We start from the raw sequence: 16842 nt of genomic DNA on the forward strand, positions 1-16842 counted from the left end.
AGAGAGCACATGGGGCAGAGGGAGAGGTAGACAGGATCTCAAGCAGATTACATGCTGAGCACAGAGCCCAATGCAGAGCTCGATCCCAAGACCCCAAGATCAAGACCTGAGCTGAAACAAAGAGCCGGTCACTCAACCAACTGTGCCACCCAGGTGCCCCGTCTTTGTCTTCACATGGCCTTTTTTCTTCTGTCTGTCCCCTTTTCTGGCTCTCGTCATTATATAAAGAAACTTGTCCTTGGGCATAGGGCCCACCTGAATCCAGGGTGATCTTGGGATGATGACCCTAAGTATATCTGCAAAGACTCTTATTCCAAATAAGATTATAAAAAAAAAAAGATTATATTCAGGTTCTGGGTGGACATATCCTTTGGGGACCACCATTCAGCCTGCTATAAGACCTGACCATTATGCCCATTTTACAAATTTGAAAACTAAGGCCCAGAGAGGTGAGGTCACGTGGATCCCCAGTGTCAGGCAGGGGCTTGAACTAGCGTCTGCCCTCCCAAAGTGCACCCTCTGACATGTGGAATCTCTTGCCTCCCAGGTGAACGGTGTGGACATGAGGCTTCCTGTGGTACTGGCCCAGGGCCGGATCCGCGCCTCCCAGCATGGCTCGGACGTCGTGATCAATACTGACTTTGGCCTACGTGTGGCCTATGACCTCGTGTACAATGTGCGGGTCACAGTCCCAGGGAACTACTACCAGCAGCTGCATGGCCTGTGTGGGAACTACAATGGTGACTCCAAGGATGACTTCCAGAAGCCAGACGGCTCACAGGCAGGCAGCTCTACTGACTTTGGCAACTCCTGGGAGGAGGCAGTGCCAGGCTCTCCCTGCCTGCCGCCGCCCACCTGCAAGCCCGGCGAAGATTGCAACTCGAGCCCTGAGTGTCCACCTGAGCTGCAGGAGAAGTACAAGCAGGAGAAGTTCTGTGGGCTCCTCACCAGCCCCAATGGGCCTCTGGCTGCCTGCCACAAGCTGGTTGATCCCCAAGGTCCCTTAAAAGATTGTATCTTTGATCTTTGCCTGGGTGGTGGGAATGAGAGCATTCTCTGCAGCAACATCCATGCCTACGTGAGTGCTTGCCAGGCGGCTGGAGGCGATATTGAACCCTGGAGGACCGAATCATTCTGTCGTGAGTAAGGGGCAGAGGAATGGGGGGTGACTGAGGCATAGAAGGGGCAGACATGGGGCCCTGCAGCCCCTCCCACAGAGCTCCTGGGAGGGGGCCCTGACAAGAACTCCCTCTTTGCAGCGATGGAGTGCCCCCCCAACAGCCACTACGAGGTCTGTGCAGACACCTGCTCCCTGGGCTGCTCCGCACTCAGCGCACCCCCGCAGTGCCCAGAGAGCTGTGCCGAGGGCTGCCAGTGTGACCCCGGCTTCCTCAATGACGGCCTGGCCTGCGTGCCCATCCAGCAATGTGGCTGCTACCACAACGGTATCTACTATGAGGTAGGAACCCTGTCATTGCAGGCAGAGCCCAGGGCCTTGCACCAGACCCCATTCCACTGCCCCTTACCCCACAGCCCCCCACTTGGCCTCCTGAATGTCTCTCCCACCCATCCCTTCCCCTCTTCGTGGCCCCACTGCTGTCCCATTTGCCATCTCCCCGCTGCTGTCTCCACACCCTCACTTTTCTCCCTTGGGCCACCTTCCCCACGGCAGTGGGGAGACTCTTCTCAATATGGCCATGGGCCCTACAACTTCAAATCCTTCCCTGATTCCACAAGTCTAGACCATCTGTGTGACACAGCAGGTAACTCCATCTGCTTCCTTCTCCCACCTTCATGCACTTACTCCTTTTTCTTTGATTTGACTGTGTGTCTAAAGTCAGTCTCCCTCAAAGGACCACAAGCTCTGTGCAAGGGCCCTCTCTGCTGTCGCCTCATACAAATTAAAGCAGTAATAAGAGTGAATAGGTAGACAGTGCTCATTATGTGCCAGTTATGGCTTTCAGTGCTATGTGCACAGGATATGTGTGATGAATCTTTTTTTTAAAGATTTTATTTATTCATGAGAGACACACAGAGAGAGGCAGAGACACAGGCAGAGAGAGAAGCAGGATCCCTGGAGGGAGCCCAATGCGGGATTAGATCCCAGGACCCCAGGATCACGACCTGAGCGAAAGGCAGACACTCAACCACCAAGCCATCTAGGTGCCCTGTGATGAACTTTTTATTCCGAAATATATATGTATGTGTGAACTTTTTATTATGAAATTTTGGTATGAACTTTTTTGTATGTATGAAATTTTTATTACGAAAATTTTCTCTTTTTTTAAGATTTTATTTATTTATTCATGAGAATACACAGAGAGGAGACAGAGAGAGAGAGAGAGAGAGAGAGAAAGAGAGAGAGAGTCAGAGACACAGGCAGAGGGAGAAGCAGGCTCCATGCAGGGAGCCTGACGCGGACTTGATCCCGGGACTCCAGGATCACGCCCTGGGCTGTAGGCGGCGCTAAACCGCCGAGCCACTGGGCTGACCTATTAAGAAAATTTTCAAACATGCTCCCGCCATGTTTGACTTCTGTCAAGAGAACAGTGTAATAAATCCCCATGAGCTTATTACACAGCTTTAGTGATAACCACATTTTCCCCATCTTGTTTCAACTCCAACCTAGATTATTAAAAAAAAAAAAAGAAAGAAAAGAAAAGAAAAAAAAACCCTCCCTTTTCATTTCTTCTGTATTATTAACGAAGTTATACTCTTCTAGGTAGGTGCTATATTATCAGCAGCTTACAGATGAGGAAACAGAGTTATCCAGAGGTTAAGTAATTTACACAGAGTGATACAGTTTGGAAACAGCAGAAACAGGCTTCAGACCCAGGCAGTTTGCTCCAGAGCTTTTGCTCTTAATTGGTATGTCACACCGCTTCTCATAGACAGCAGACATTTAGTGGGGGTTTTGGAAAAGTGAATGAGTGAATGAATGAATTTGACCTCAGGACCATACGGTGCTTTAGGTCCACAGACAAGGGGCCACCCTGCTGAAAGATGTCCCTTTTGTGTTCTCTGGATCTTCTGTCTGCCAGTGTCAGCTCCCACCCTCATGGCCGTTGCCCTCTGTCCCCACAGCCGAACCAGACGATACTCACTGACAACTGCCAGCAGCAGTGTGTGTGCCATGCCGGACAAGGCGTGGTGTGCCAGGCCCACAGCTGCAAGCCAGGACAGGTGTGCGAGCCCTCGGGAGGCATCCTGAGCTGCGTCACCAAAGGTGCTGGGCTGGGGCCGGCCTCAGGGGGGCTGGGAGCACAGGGTGATGCAAATCCTGATTTTCACAGTGAAAGGTACGGAGGAGTAAAGATTGGGGTCTCAACCTGGGGCCCTCCGAGGCTGGGATTCCCAGGGCGGGGGGCAGAGAGCCTCCAGGCCAGGAGGCAGGGACTTTTATGGTAGAATCCAGGCTGTGGGGAGCCTCAGGGCTAGGTTTCCTGGGGGCAATGTCACAGACCCTGGACATAAGGCAAGGACAGGAAAACTTTTTCCCTAAAGGGCCAGATGGCAAACATTCAAACTTGCAGGCCTTGTAGGCGCAGTCATAACTCAACTCTGCCATCGAGGCATGAAATCAGCCATAGACTATGTAAGCAAGGGGATGAGGCGCCAGTGAAACTCTGATATTTATAAAAACAGACAGCTGGCTGTGCCAAGGTTCACTGACCGCTGGTACGCAAGATTAGGCTCAAGGCATCTAACATCATCTCCCCTTCAAGGCAGGGGAGACTGGGACCCACAGGGACAGAGATAGAAAGCATAGGCTTGAGGTCTCAAGCAGAGACCCCACCAGACTGGGATCTTAGAATACAGGGCCCTCCTCAAAGGAGGATCAGGACTTATAGGGAAATAGTCTGACATGGGACACCCCCCTCCCCACACCAATAAATCTGAGTCACAGAGCTCCCCCGACCCAGGACTGGTTTCTCAGGTTGAAGGGCAGAGAATAATTCCTTATTCCCAAAGATAAGGGCATGGGACCTCCAGAACTGAGACCCTCAGTCCCCACAGGGACTCCCAGGGGTGGGGCTATTTCAGTCAGAGTGGGATCAGGAGACAGAAACCACACAGTAGCCTCCATGAGGAGTTTAATCTACAGTATTTATTTGCAACAGAGTCCCAGAGGGGTAAGAGAACTTGAATGAGCAGATGGAGGGAGCAGCTCCCAACTCCCACCCAGGGGAGGGAGGAAGGTGGAGAGGCGGAGGTCACTGGAAGGTGCAGCTATATAATCTGCTGGTTTAGAGGTTGTGCAGCCTGGTGGCCCCCAAAAGGCTGGGAGCTCAGGCATGGGCGAATGCGGGACCCAGGTCTTGAACACAGAAAACCCTGGTGCGGTGGATGCCCTCTCATGGATGCCTTCGGGGCTGGCATTGCAGATACTGGGACCCCTGAGGCTGGGTTCCAGTGTAAGGACCCTACAGTCTGTGTCTTTGCTGCAAGGTCCTTGGGGTCTAGGTCTCCAACAGCAAACCAACAGGCATGGGTCTCAGATGTGAGGCCTCGGGTATCTGTTCTCACCTGCAGTAGCCCTCAGCACCAGTACAGTAGTGCCAGCATAGACTGGGGCAGATGCCAGGGAGCAGCCGACCTTAGGCTGGGCAGCCCCACAAGGTCCCCTCTCCCCATCTCCAGACCCATGCCACGGTGTGACGTGTCGGCCACAGGAGACGTGCCAGGAGAAGGATGGCCAGGCTGTGTGCGTGCCCAACTATGAGGCCACATGCTGGCTGTGGGGTGACCCACACTACCACTCCTTCGATGGCTGGGAATTCGACTTCCAGGGCACGTGCGACTACGTGCTGTCAGCAGCCGGCTACCAGGGGGGCAGAACCCAAAGCCTGACCCCCTTCACCGTTACCACCAAAAATGAGAACCGGGGCAACCCTGCTGTATCCTATGTGAGGCTCGTCACCGTGTCTGCCCTCGGCTTCAACATCTCCATCCACAAAGGGGAGGTTGGCAAAGTCCGGGTAAGTCCAACATGCCCTGGTGGGGGCAAGCCATCCTGCCAGCCACAGTTAGGAGCTGAAAGCTCACTCTTGGCCTAGGCCCAAAACAAAATGACAGTGAAAGCAATGACAGCAAACGCCCCCTTTTTGTTGGGAATTAAATGAGCCCAGCCCTTTGCTAAAGGCTCTGATGTAAGACTTCAGCATTTGCCTTTTTTAGCAACCTGGGTTTGAATCCAGACTCTCCTTGTGAACTGTGTGATGTTGGGTGTGACTTTTCTTGATGGGCCTTCATTTCCTTGTCTGTGAAATGGGGATCCGTCTGAGAGCCTGTGAATGTTGGTGAGGGAATAAATGAGAGGCCCAGAGCCTGCAACAAGGAGTGAAATTCAGGGAGATGGGGAGAGGGGTGAAGGCCAGGGGGAGGCGGGCTGCCCTTCCTGCCCATGGTGACAGGATTACAGATTAATGAATGGTAGTGCACAGAGGGAGAGAGAGGTACAGAACAGGGTCAGCACTCAATAATGAATGTTGAGTGACTTGAAGAGATGTCCAGACACACAGGGGTGTACAGGAGATGGGGGGGGTCACTGAGAAAGAGACACAGAAAGACCCAGAGAGAGAGAGAGAGAGAGAGATGCTGAAAGAGAACTAGATCTAGATGTAGAGAGAGGGAAAGACAACAGAGAGAGAGAGAAGAAGAAGGGAGGGAGATGGAGAGAGAGAGAATGAGAGAGAGAGAGAGAGAAAGAGAGACCCAGAAAAAGCAGCAGAGTAAGGTTTCATTCTCCAGGGCCTGGACTCAAGCAACATCCTTGATGTTTATTAACCGACATATAACTGTCAGTCCTGAGGAAGGCCTTGGCAGCTGCCAGCCATGGCAGATGAGGGAGGGAGGGAGGCAGGCAAGGGGCCAGAGCTGAAGCCTCTGCACCTCGAGTGAGCCCTGTTTGCCTCCTTCCCCTCCCCTCCACCCCCAGGTGAACGGTGTGCTGACAGTGCTGCCCGTCTCTGTGGCTGGGGGGCGGCTTTCGGTGACCCACGGCCCATCAAAAGCGCTGCTGGTGGCTGACTTCGGGCTTCGGGTCACCTACGACTGGGACTGGCGAGTAGAGGTGACACTGCCTAGTAGCTATCACGGCCAGGTGTCTGGGCTCTGCGGGAACATGGACCGGAACATCAGCAACGACCGAGTCTTCCCCAATGGCACACTGGCTCCCTCGATACCCAGCTGGGGCGGCAGCTGGCGAGTTCCAGGCTGGGACCCGCTGTGCTGGGATGAATGCCAGGGCAACTGTCCAACATGCCCTGAGGACCGCCTGGAGGAGTACAAGGGCCCGGGCTTCTGTGGGCCCCTGGCCCCTGACTCGGGAGGCCCCTTCGCTGCCTGCCATGCCCATGTGGCCCCCGACAGCTTTTTCAAGGGCTGCGTTCTGGATGTCTGCCTAGGCGGTGGGGCCCACGACATCCTTTGCCAGGCTCTGGCCGCCTATGCCGCCGCCTGCCAGGCTGCCGGGATTGCCATTAAGAACTGGAGGGAGGAGGCTGGTTGTGGTGAGTGTCGGGGAGCAGAGCAGGAGCTGGGGGTGGAGGAGGGGATCCTGTCTCTCCCACATTAGATGGGTCTCACTCCGGTCTTTCTGGGCCATTTGTTTTTCTCTCTCTCTCTCTCTTTGCCTCTTGTCTCTTGGTGCTTATCTCTGTCTCCCTTTGATTGTCTCTGCCTGTCCATTTCTCATTCTCTCTCCCCATATCTGTTTGGGTCTTCCTCTGTGTCCTTCTATTGGTGTCTTGCTGTTCCCCTCAATCCCTCCCTGTCCCTCCTTGTCTCTGTCTCCATCTATCTCCTCCCAATCTTCTGACCCCACCCCTGACACCATTCCCTCTCTTTCTCTCCCTCCCACTCCTGGGTCCACCCACAGAGATCTCCTGCCCGGAGAACAGCCACTACGAGCTCTGTGGCCCAGCCTGCCCAGCCAGCTGCCCAGCCCCTACACCTCCCACGACCCCAAAGCCATGTGACAGCCCCTGTGCCGAGGGCTGCCAGTGTGATTCAGGCTTTGTGTGGAGTGCCGACCGCTGTGTGCCCCTGGATGGTGGCTGTGGCTGCTGGGTCAACGGCACCTACCACGAAGCTGGCAGTGAGTTCTGGGCTGATGCCACCTGCTCCCAGAGGTGCCACTGCGGGCCTGGGGGCAGCTCGCCGATCTGCAAGCCTGCCAAGTGCGGGCTAGGTGAGCAATGTGCCCTGTTGCCCTCGGGCCAGCTCGGCTGCCAGCCTGTCAGCACAGCTGAGTGTCAGGCCTGGGGTGACCCCCATTACGTCACCCTGGATGGGCACCGATTCGACTTCCAAGGCAACTGTGAGTACCTGCTGAGCACGCCCTGCAAGGCACTACCCACGGGGGCTGAGAACTTCACCGTCACTGTAGTCAACGAGCACCGGGGCAGCCAGGCGGTCAGCTACACTCGCAGCGTCACCCTACACATCTACAGCCACAGCCTGACCCTCAGTGCCCAGTGGCCGCGACAGCTGCAGGTGAGGGGCCTGGAGCCAGACGGGAGCCCATGCCAGCCCTGGGGTTGTCTGGGACACTCAGGAGTTTGTCATTCCCCTGATTCCCTTTCATAGGTTAGCGGGGCCATGATGCAGGGGTTCAGAGTATAGGCCTTGGAGCAGTGGCTTCTCCATTCCTTACATAATTCCTTTAGTTTAGCCTTAGTTTATTCTGCTATAAAATGGGTCTAAGAAGAGTACCTGCTTCAGAGGGTCGTGTGAGGAAGCAGTGGCATAGTAGCTCTAGATGCCCATTATTACTACTACTGCTGCTGTTATTATTATTATTATTATTATTATTATTATTATTATTATTACCAAGGGTAGATCCCAGCCTCAGGGTTCCACCCTACCCCACCCCCACCCCCTTCGGTGGTGTAGTCAAAATTTGAACCTTGACCCGCGCGGTCATCCCCCATCCCTACCGCGTGCCCGCAGGTGGACGGCAAGCTCGTGGCGCTGCCCTACCAGCTGGACTCACGCCTGCGCGCCTACCTGAGCGGCGCCGACGTGGTGGTGACCACGGCCGCGGGGCTGTCTCTGGCTTTCGACGGGGACAGCTTCGTGCGCCTGCACGTGCCGGCGGCGTACGCGGGCGCCCTCTGTGGCCTGTGCGGGAACTACAACCAGGACCCCGCCGACGACCTCGAGGCGGTGGGCGGGAACCCGGCCGGCTGGCAGGTGGGCGGCGAGGCTGGCTGCGGGGAGTGCGTGCCCGGGCCGTGCCCGCCGCAGTGCACGCCCGAGCAGCAGGAGCCCTTCGGCGGCCCCGACGCCTGCGGCATCATCTCCGCGCCCGACGGCCCGCTGGCGCCCTGCCACGCCCTGGTGCCGCCCCAGCAGTACTTCCAGGCCTGCCTGCTGGACGCCTGCCAGGCCCAGGGCCATCCGGGAGGCCTCTGCCCTGCCGTGGAGACCTACGTGGCAGTCTGCCAGGCCGCGGGGGCCCAGCTCGGAGAGTGGAGGCGGCCGGACTTCTGTCGTGAGTACTGATCCATGCCCGGTCCACATAATGGGGTGGGGTTGGGCAGGGGGTGTCTTCCCGCCTTCCCCTTCACACAGCTCTAAGACCAGAGTTCTCCTCCCCCACAGGGTTAGGCAGCACCTTGCCTCCCCTGAGCCAGATAGCTCCTGTCCAAAGAACCTTCACACACCAATGCACCAGGACGCAGACTGCCATGGGAGACTCAGATACACCTGGTCAGAAACCCCGGGTCCAGGATCCTCTCAGGGATCCACGTGCTGATATCTTAGTCAGATAGACCGGGTGGTGGAGCCGGTGAAAGCTACACAGCGAGATACACCTGGTCGAGGTAGATTCTCTCAGGTACCCCTGGTGAGAGAGACCTAGAGAGTTACACCTGGTCCGATGCACCTACACTGTTTCAAACACCGAAATACACAAGGTCAGATAGAACCTTGGTCTGATAACCTTAGGCAGAGACTCTTCTGATTAGAAGCACTTGGGCAGACACTCCCAGGTAAGATCATGACCCTGACACAGCCCCAGGTAGATATATACAGGTTCATGGTCAGAGAGTCCAGGGCCATTACCCTCAGACACATGGCCTTGGTGAAATTTATCCAGTCAGCTTCACCCAATCAGATACACATGGTCAGACTCACGCCGACGCCGACCTTGTCAGAGAGACTCCATCAGAGGCTTCGGGTCAGACATCCACAGCCAGGTGTACTCAGGTGGATTCATACCAGAGATACAGGATACATTTGGCTCCACGCCCTGGTCAGATTCACCCCCCTGAGACACCCACAGTGGGTTCTAATCCTGCATATCTTGGTCAGATGTAGGTGGTCAGATTCACCCCATAAGATTCACTTCATCTTTAGAAATACTTCATCAGGGGGCACCTGAGTGGCTCAGTGGTTGAGCATCTGCCTTTGGCTCAGGTCGTGATCCCGGGGCCCTGGGATCGAGTCCCACATCAGGCTCCCCAGAGGGAGCCTGCTTCTCCTTCTGCCTATGTCTCTGCCTCTCTCTGTGTCTCTCATGAATAAATAAAATCTTAAAAAAAATACTTGATCAGATTGACACACAGCAAGGTCAGAGAGACTTGGTCTCCACATCCCCACCCTGGATCCCCCAGTAAGATATCCTAGATCAGACACTTTGCCCAGATCCCTGGATGGAGTCAGTCATGAAATATTCTCAGACAGAACATACAGATTCTGAGCAGGTTCTCCCACTCTGCACCTTCTCTGTGCCTCTCCCATGCACCCACCTGGCTCATTCCCTCTTTGCCCTCACAGCCATCCAGTGCCCTGCCAACAGCCACTACAAGCTCTGCGGTGACTCCTGCCCTATAAGCTGCCCCAGCCTCTCTGCGCCTGAGGGCTGCGTGCAGACCTGCCGGGAGGGCTGCGTCTGTGACGCCGGCTTCGTGCTCAGCGGCGACACCTGTGTGCCTGTGGGCCAGTGTGGATGCCTCCACGAGGGCCACTACTACCCACTGGGCGAGTCCTTCTACCCGGGCCCTGAGTGCGAGCGGCGCTGCAAGTGTGGGCAGGGCGGCCAAGTCACTTGCCAGGAGGGCTCGGCCTGCAGGCCCTACGAGGAGTGCCGAGTAGAGGACGGTGTCCAGGCATGCCACCCTACGGGCTGTGGCCGCTGTGTGATCAATGGTGGCATCCACTACATTACCCTGGATGGGCGTGTCTATGACCTGCATGGCTCCTGCTCCTACGTCTTAGCCCGAGTCTGCCACCCTGACCCCAAGGACGAGGACTTTGCCATTGTGCTTGAGAAGGATGCAGCTGGAGATCTCCAACAGCTGGTGGTTACTGTGGCTGGCCAGGTTGTGACATTGGCTCAGGGGCCAAAGGTAAGTGGCTTCTCCCGGGGGTCTGAGCAGGATAGGGTCTACCCCAAGGTGAGTGAGGGGGACACAGTCCCACCCTCAGGTAATCCGAAGAACATGGTCTGACCCCAAAGGGCTGGTGAAGAACACAGTCCCACCCCAGGAGTCTGAGGGGACCGCCTCACCCATGATTCTGTGAGTCCCTGACCACCTGCTTGACCTTTCCATCCAGGTCACTGTGGATGGCAAGGCTGTGGCCCTGCCTGTGGCCGTGGGTCACGTGCGGGTGACTGCCGAGGGCCGGAACGTGATTCTCCAGACCACCAAAGCACTGCGGCTTCTCTTTGATGGCAATGCCCACATCTTCATCTCCATCCCCAGCCCCTTCCGTGGCCGGCTCTGTGGCCTCTGTGGGAACTTCAACGGCAACTGGAGCGACGACTTTGTGCTGCCCAATGGCGCCGAGGCCTCCAGCGTGGATGCCTTCGGAGCCGCGTGGCGGGCGCCCAGCTCCTCCCAGGGCTGCACTGAGGGCTGTGGGGCCAGTGGCTGCCCCGTGTGCTCGGCCCAGGAGACGGCGCCCTATGAGAGCAACCAGGCCTGCGGGCAGATCCGGGACCCCAACGGCCCTTTCGCAGGCTGCCACGCCGTGCTGAACCCCTCCGAGTACTTCCGCCAGTGCGTGTACGACCTGTGCCACCACAAAGGCAGCACCGCCTTCCTGTGCCAGAGCCTAGCGGCCTACACGGCAGCCTGCCAGGCAGTCAGTGGCACCGTGAAGCCTTGGAGGACGGAGAGCTTCTGCCGTGAGTGTCCAGGGGGGCCCTCGAGAGACTCCAGACCAGGCTCAGGGACGTCCCGCCCCCCTCCACCGCCCCGCACCTGCTCCCATCCTGTCTGCATCTCACCAGCAGTCCCTCCCTCTTGAAGGCTCTCCTAGCTTCTCCTGCACCACCCCCCACAGAGCTCCCACTGGCCCTTCTCAGTCTCCCTTCAGGGGCCCACTCTCCTGAAACCACAGACGTGCTTCATCCTCAGGGCTTGTCCTGAACCTTCTCTGTGGTGACCTGGGAGGGCTGGTCAGGCAGCTCACATAATAAAGCGTGAGTCTGTGGCTCACGTGGCCCCCATGTCCCCCTGGATGTGGCTATAGCCCTCAGACTTCCGGCCCAGGACTGTACCTCTTAGATACCCCCAGTTAGGGGTATGCTTCCTTCTAACTCCCAGGGTAGGGCTGTGTCCTGTTCATTCTTCTAAGGACAGCACCTCTGTCCAGAGCCATGATCCACCCCTATAGCTCTAGATTTGTCCTCAGTGCTGACAGCGGACACTTTGTCTTCAGCCCTGACCTCTCTCCTGACTGCCAGTCTTGGGGGGCCAGTGGCTTCCTGGACACTTTCCCCCGGATGTGCATAGGGTCCCTCAGATCTGCTGTGTTCTCATATGGCATTAGCATTTTACCCCACACCTGATCCTCCCATTCCCCGACCGAGTCTTCATCTCAGGGGCAGCCACACGCTCTGCCAATTGCTTGCCAGAGCCCAGGGCCTCACCCGGAACACTTCCCCTAGGTCCTTGCAACTCCCTCTTCTTGCCCCATCCTGGCCTGACCCCCTGCCTGTGCTTCCCCCAGCAGCCCTGATCATGCTGGGCTGTCACTGTCTGTCCCCCTGAGATGAGCTCATAGAGCAGGGCCCGAGGCTGCTTTCTTGCTGGTGTCCCCAGCACTGACTGCCACCCTAGACCCTGGTGTGCGGGGAGGCCTAGGGGGTAGGGGTAAGAGTGCGGGAGAGGACCCTGACCTGCCCTACCTCCTCCCTCTGCAGCACTCCAGTGCCCGGCCCACAGCCACTACTCCACCTGCATGCGCTCCTGCCAGGGCTCCTGCGCAGCTCTCTCCGGCCTCACCGGCTGCACCAACCGCTGCTTTGAGGGCTGTGAGTGTGATGACCGCTTCCTGCTCTCGCAGGGCACCTGCATCCCCGTGCAAGACTGTGGCTGCACCCATGACGGCCACTACCTGCCGGTGAGCCTAGGGTTGGCATCAACGATGGATGACAGGCAGGGAGGGAGGAGGAGCTCCAGGGAAACATGTGGAGTTCTTGTGCCCACACCTCAAGGATGGGGACATTTCCCAGCTCCATGGCTCCATGCCAGGGAAGTATTAGTTCCCTGAGTCTACTGAGACAGACGACCTCAAACTGGGTAGCTTCAAACCAGAGCCATCTATTCTCCCAGAGTTCGGAAGGCCAGCGTCAGGAACCAGAGGCACTGGGGCAAAATCCAGGTGTGGGCAGGACAGCCCTCCCTCCAGAGGCTCCAGGGAAGAAGCCATTCCTTGCCCCTCCTCTCTCCTTCCCCCCAGATTTGTTTTTGTTTTTGTTTTTAAGATTTTATTCATTCATTCATTCATCAGAGATGCAGAGAGAGAGGCAGAGACATAGGCAGAGGGAGAAGCAGGCTCCCTGCGGAGACCCCAAAGCGGAATTCAATCCCAGGACCCTGGGATCACGCCCTGAGCCAAAGGCAGACACTCAACCACTGAGCCACCCAGGCGTCCCTCACCCCAGTTTTTGGTGGCTGCACCCCAGTTTTCCTGGCCACCTCCAAATTCTGCTTCCATGTCACATTTCCCCACCTCCTGTGTATGTGTCACAAAACCTCTCTGGGCCTCCCTCTGCTAAGGATACAAGTGACTGCATTTAAGTTCCACTCAGATAATCCAGGACAGTTGAGATCCTTAATTTATCACATCAGCAAACACTCTTTTTCCATATAAGATAATATTGACTGGTTCCAGGCATTGGGACCTGATATTTTTGGGGGGCCATTCAGCCCCCCCAAAATATAGCCCCTTATCTGAGCCTCATTTTCTTCATGGGGTTAATCATCATCCTTGCACCATAGGTGTCTGAGGATCGGGTGCTGTGGTGCCTGAAGGGCACCCGCTGGGAACCGGGCCTTACCCTCTGCCTTCATCACACAGTAAAAAACCCCAACAATTTACAACAGCACAGTAGCTGATGAAGTTAGCCATCCTCTGCTGATGGAAGTTGAAAGTGAATCTGATTTATTTTTGCACTTGATGTTTTCTGCACTCTTGCTATGCCCCACGTTTGTGACAGGTGTTCATTTATTTAGTGATCATAACAATCCTGTGAGATGGGCACCACTGCCACAAAGAGAACTGAGCCCTGATGGTCCCTTAGCAAGTGGTAATGCTGGGATTCACATCCCAGCAGCCTGGACCTACCCTCTGAACTACTAGGCATCCCACCTCCTCAGAAGTATATATATATCAAGGAAAGGAAAGATGAATGACCACATTCCATCCTCATTCATCTCCATCATTTTATGAATGGCAGAAAGATAGGCCAGAAGGCTTAGAAGTGGAAGACTTTTGGGGAAAGAAATGCCAAACTCCTTCCTCCAGGTGTCACCGCCTACAGGAAGCCCTCCCTGATCATCCCCTAGGCTGGGTTAGGTATTACCCCAGTGCTTCCCCCATCCCAGTCCTTACCACTCTACCTGTGCTAGAAGGTTTCTTGGATTTGTCAGTCTGGCATTCTCCAGGGAAGTCTGGGCTGGAGATACAGATGAGCAAGACATCATAGAGAGATAGTATTTATCTCTTTTGTTACATTCATTCATTTCTTTTAATGTTTGCAGACTTATATAATTTTTTTAAGGTTTTGACTTATTTATTCATGAGAGATACAGAGAGAAAGGCAGAGGGAGAAGCAGGTTCCCTGCAGGGAGCGCAATGTGGGACTCGATCCCAGGACCCCGGGATCATGACCTGAGCCAAAGGCAGACGCTCAAACACTGAACCACCCAGACGTCCCTAGACTTTTATTTTTAAAGAATTCAAACTTAGGGATCCCTGGGTGGTGCAACGGTTTAGCGCCTGCCTTTGGCCCAGGGCGCGATCCTGGAGACCCGGGATCGAATCCCATGTCGGGCTCCCGGTGCATGGAGCCTGCTTCTCCCTCTGCCTATGTCTCTGCTTCTCTCTCTCTCTCTGTGACTATCATAAATAAATAAAAATTAAAAAAAAAAAGAATTCAAACCTAAGAAAACTTGCAAGAATCATACAAAGAACTCCTGCATACTCTTCCTTTAGGTTCTTATTGACCTTTTGACACGTTTGCTTTGACATCCTCTCTATATAAGTATATATGCACATTTTTTTCTGAACTATTTGAGAGTATGATCCTGACACAGTCCCCCTTCATCCCTTAGTTCTTTAGCAGGGATTTCCTAAGAATAAGGAAACTCATTTACATGATTATGATGTGATTCACTTCAAAATCAGGAAATGCTAATCTAAAAAAAACAACAAAATCAGGAAATGAACTCTGATTCAATACTATAAAGATTCTATTTGAATTTTATTGGTGGTCCCAGTAATGTCCTCTTTGACAATCACCTGTCCCCCTGGGCCAGAGTCCAAATGAGGATCAGACACTGCTTTTAGTTTAGTTTTTTTTTTTTTTGACACTGCTTTTAGTTTTTATGAGATTTGATGAGATCACCAGGTGTTGGACATAGAGAGAGAAGGGAAAAGTCTAAGGATTGAGCCCTGAGCAAAGTAGTGGTTAAGGACTTGGGAGATGAGGATGAACTTGAAAATGCAGTGAAGAGAGAGCAGCCAGTCAGGTGGGAGAAAAAAAGTTATTTCCTGGAGTTGGGTTCCCAGGTGGCCTTGAGTTCTGGGGCTGTGAGTGCCAGGACCCTGGGATCTCTGCAGTGCTCACTCCCATCTGGTATCAGTTTGCTTTTACCCGGTTACAAATCACCCCAAACCCTAGGGGCTTAATACAACCATTTGTTTAGTTCGTAAGGCTGGGGCTCTGCTGTGTGGGCTGGACTCCACTGGGTGGTCCTTCTGCTGTTCCAGGGCTCGCTCATACATCTGTAGCCCTGCGGTGGGTCAGCTGAGAGCTGGCTGGAGCTCTGTGGTGGCAGCTGGGATCATCGTCTCTCTTCCTTGGGGATGTCATCCTCCAGCAGACTAGTCCACACTTGTTCTTGTGGGCAGGATTCCAAGAAGGAGAGAGAGAAGGAGGGACGGATGGAGGGAGAGAGAGAGAGCGAGACAGCTGTAAGGTCTCATGAGGTCCAACCCTCTGGGTGTGACACTGCTTCTGCTGTCTTACAATAACCAAAGCAGAGTGTTGAGGTGAACCCAGATTCCTGGGAGGAAGGGGAAATAACCTCCACGTCTCTCGATAGAAGTTGCTGCAAAGTCACTCTGCGTGCATGCAGAGCTTTGGGAGATTGCAGCCATGGGTGTGATCCACCGCACTGAGGTCACCCAGCCCCTCTCTCTGTGCACAGGTGAACTCCTCACTGCTGAGCTCAGACTGCCACCAGCGCTGTTCCTGTTCCTCAAGCACTGGCCTGACGTGCCAGGCAGCCAGCTGCGGGCCAAACAGCGTATGTGAGGTCCAGGCGGGGGCCCGGAACTGCTGGACCCCCCAGGGTCTCTGTTCCCTCTCTGTAGATGCCAACCTCATCATCTTCAATGGGTCCCGCAGAGCTTTCCACTCCCAGGGCATCTATGAGCTGTCTTCCCTCTGCCCGGGACTACCAGACACCACCATCCCCTGGTACCGAGTGGTTGCAGTCCTCCATGCCTGCAAAGACAAAGTTGAACCTGTGGACGAGGTTCACATCTTCTTCAAGGATGGGCTGGTGACTCTGAGCCTAGAGAAGGGCGTGTGGGTAAGCCTGGCATGGGGGCGTGTCTCCCCTGTGCTTTTTGTTCCTCCTGCTGTGGTGTCCCTGCAATCCTGGCTGCCCATCTGTCTTGCGTTTCCTTTATCCAGATCTCTATAGTTTAGTCCCTGCATTTGTATTTGTCTCAGTATTTCAGACTTGGTCTCTCTATTCTGAGTTGTTTGGTTCTTGTTTTTGTTTGTTTAAGATTTTATTTATTTGGGGGGAGAAGGAGGGAGGGAGAAGCAGACCCCCTGCTGAACAGAGAGCCAGGACCCTGGGATCATGACTTGAGCTGAAGGCGGATGCTTAACTGACTCAGTCACCCACACATCCCTGGCTGAGTTCTTGAGGAGTGAAAACATGCTCAAATAAATTAGTCGTTCTGATAATAGTGTTAATCAAAACTCTATTGGCTGTAAGCAACAGAAACCTGAATTCAGATTGCCTTGAGCAAAAAGGAATTTATTGTCCCACAGAACTAGAAAATCCAAGGATAGAGCCTCAGGAGTGGCTGGATCCAGGTGCACTGGCAGTATTATCTGGATTTGTACCTCTGTCTTTTGGACTTGCTATTCACCCACCCAGTTTCATTTCTTTTGGCTTCCCAACACATACCCACAGAATGGGGGCTCTTCTTATCCTCATTTTCTTTCTTTTTTTTTTTAATCCTCATTTTCTTATCCTCATTTTGCACAGAGGATAAACTAGGGCCCAAGAAGCTGAAGTCATACATTCAAGTCATTCAGACAGTGCCTAGGAGATCCAGGCTTTGAAACCACCAGCACCA

The 16842-nt window shown here is 54.5% G+C and overlaps 1 protein-coding gene across 2 annotated transcripts in view; it reads left to right on the forward strand.

Annotated features, from left to right (window-relative positions):
- Positions 1-16842, forward strand: part of LOC112645472 (Fc gamma binding protein) — a 38960-nt gene that overhangs the window by 18882 nt on the left and 3236 nt on the right. For both annotated transcript variants that reach the window (XM_035699850.2, XM_049095255.1), the window contains 11 exons: positions 548-1139; positions 1260-1459; positions 3085-3226; positions 4642-4979; positions 5939-6512; positions 6881-7497; positions 7954-8497; positions 9784-10355; positions 10564-11137; positions 12158-12357; positions 15672-16058. In XM_035699850.2, the coding sequence (XP_035555743.2) occupies positions 548-1139; positions 1260-1459; positions 3085-3226; positions 4642-4979; positions 5939-6512; positions 6881-7497; positions 7954-8497; positions 9784-10355; positions 10564-11137; positions 12158-12357; positions 15672-16058 (4740 nt within the window). The remainder of the gene's footprint in view (positions 1-547; positions 1140-1259; positions 1460-3084; positions 3227-4641; positions 4980-5938; positions 6513-6880; positions 7498-7953; positions 8498-9783; positions 10356-10563; positions 11138-12157; positions 12358-15671; positions 16059-16842) is intronic.

Source organism: Canis lupus, chromosome 1 (genome assembly GCF_003254725.2).
Source record: "Canis lupus dingo isolate Sandy chromosome 1, ASM325472v2, whole genome shotgun sequence".
In the NCBI taxonomy this organism is placed as follows: Eukaryota; Metazoa; Chordata; class Mammalia; order Carnivora; family Canidae; genus Canis; species Canis lupus.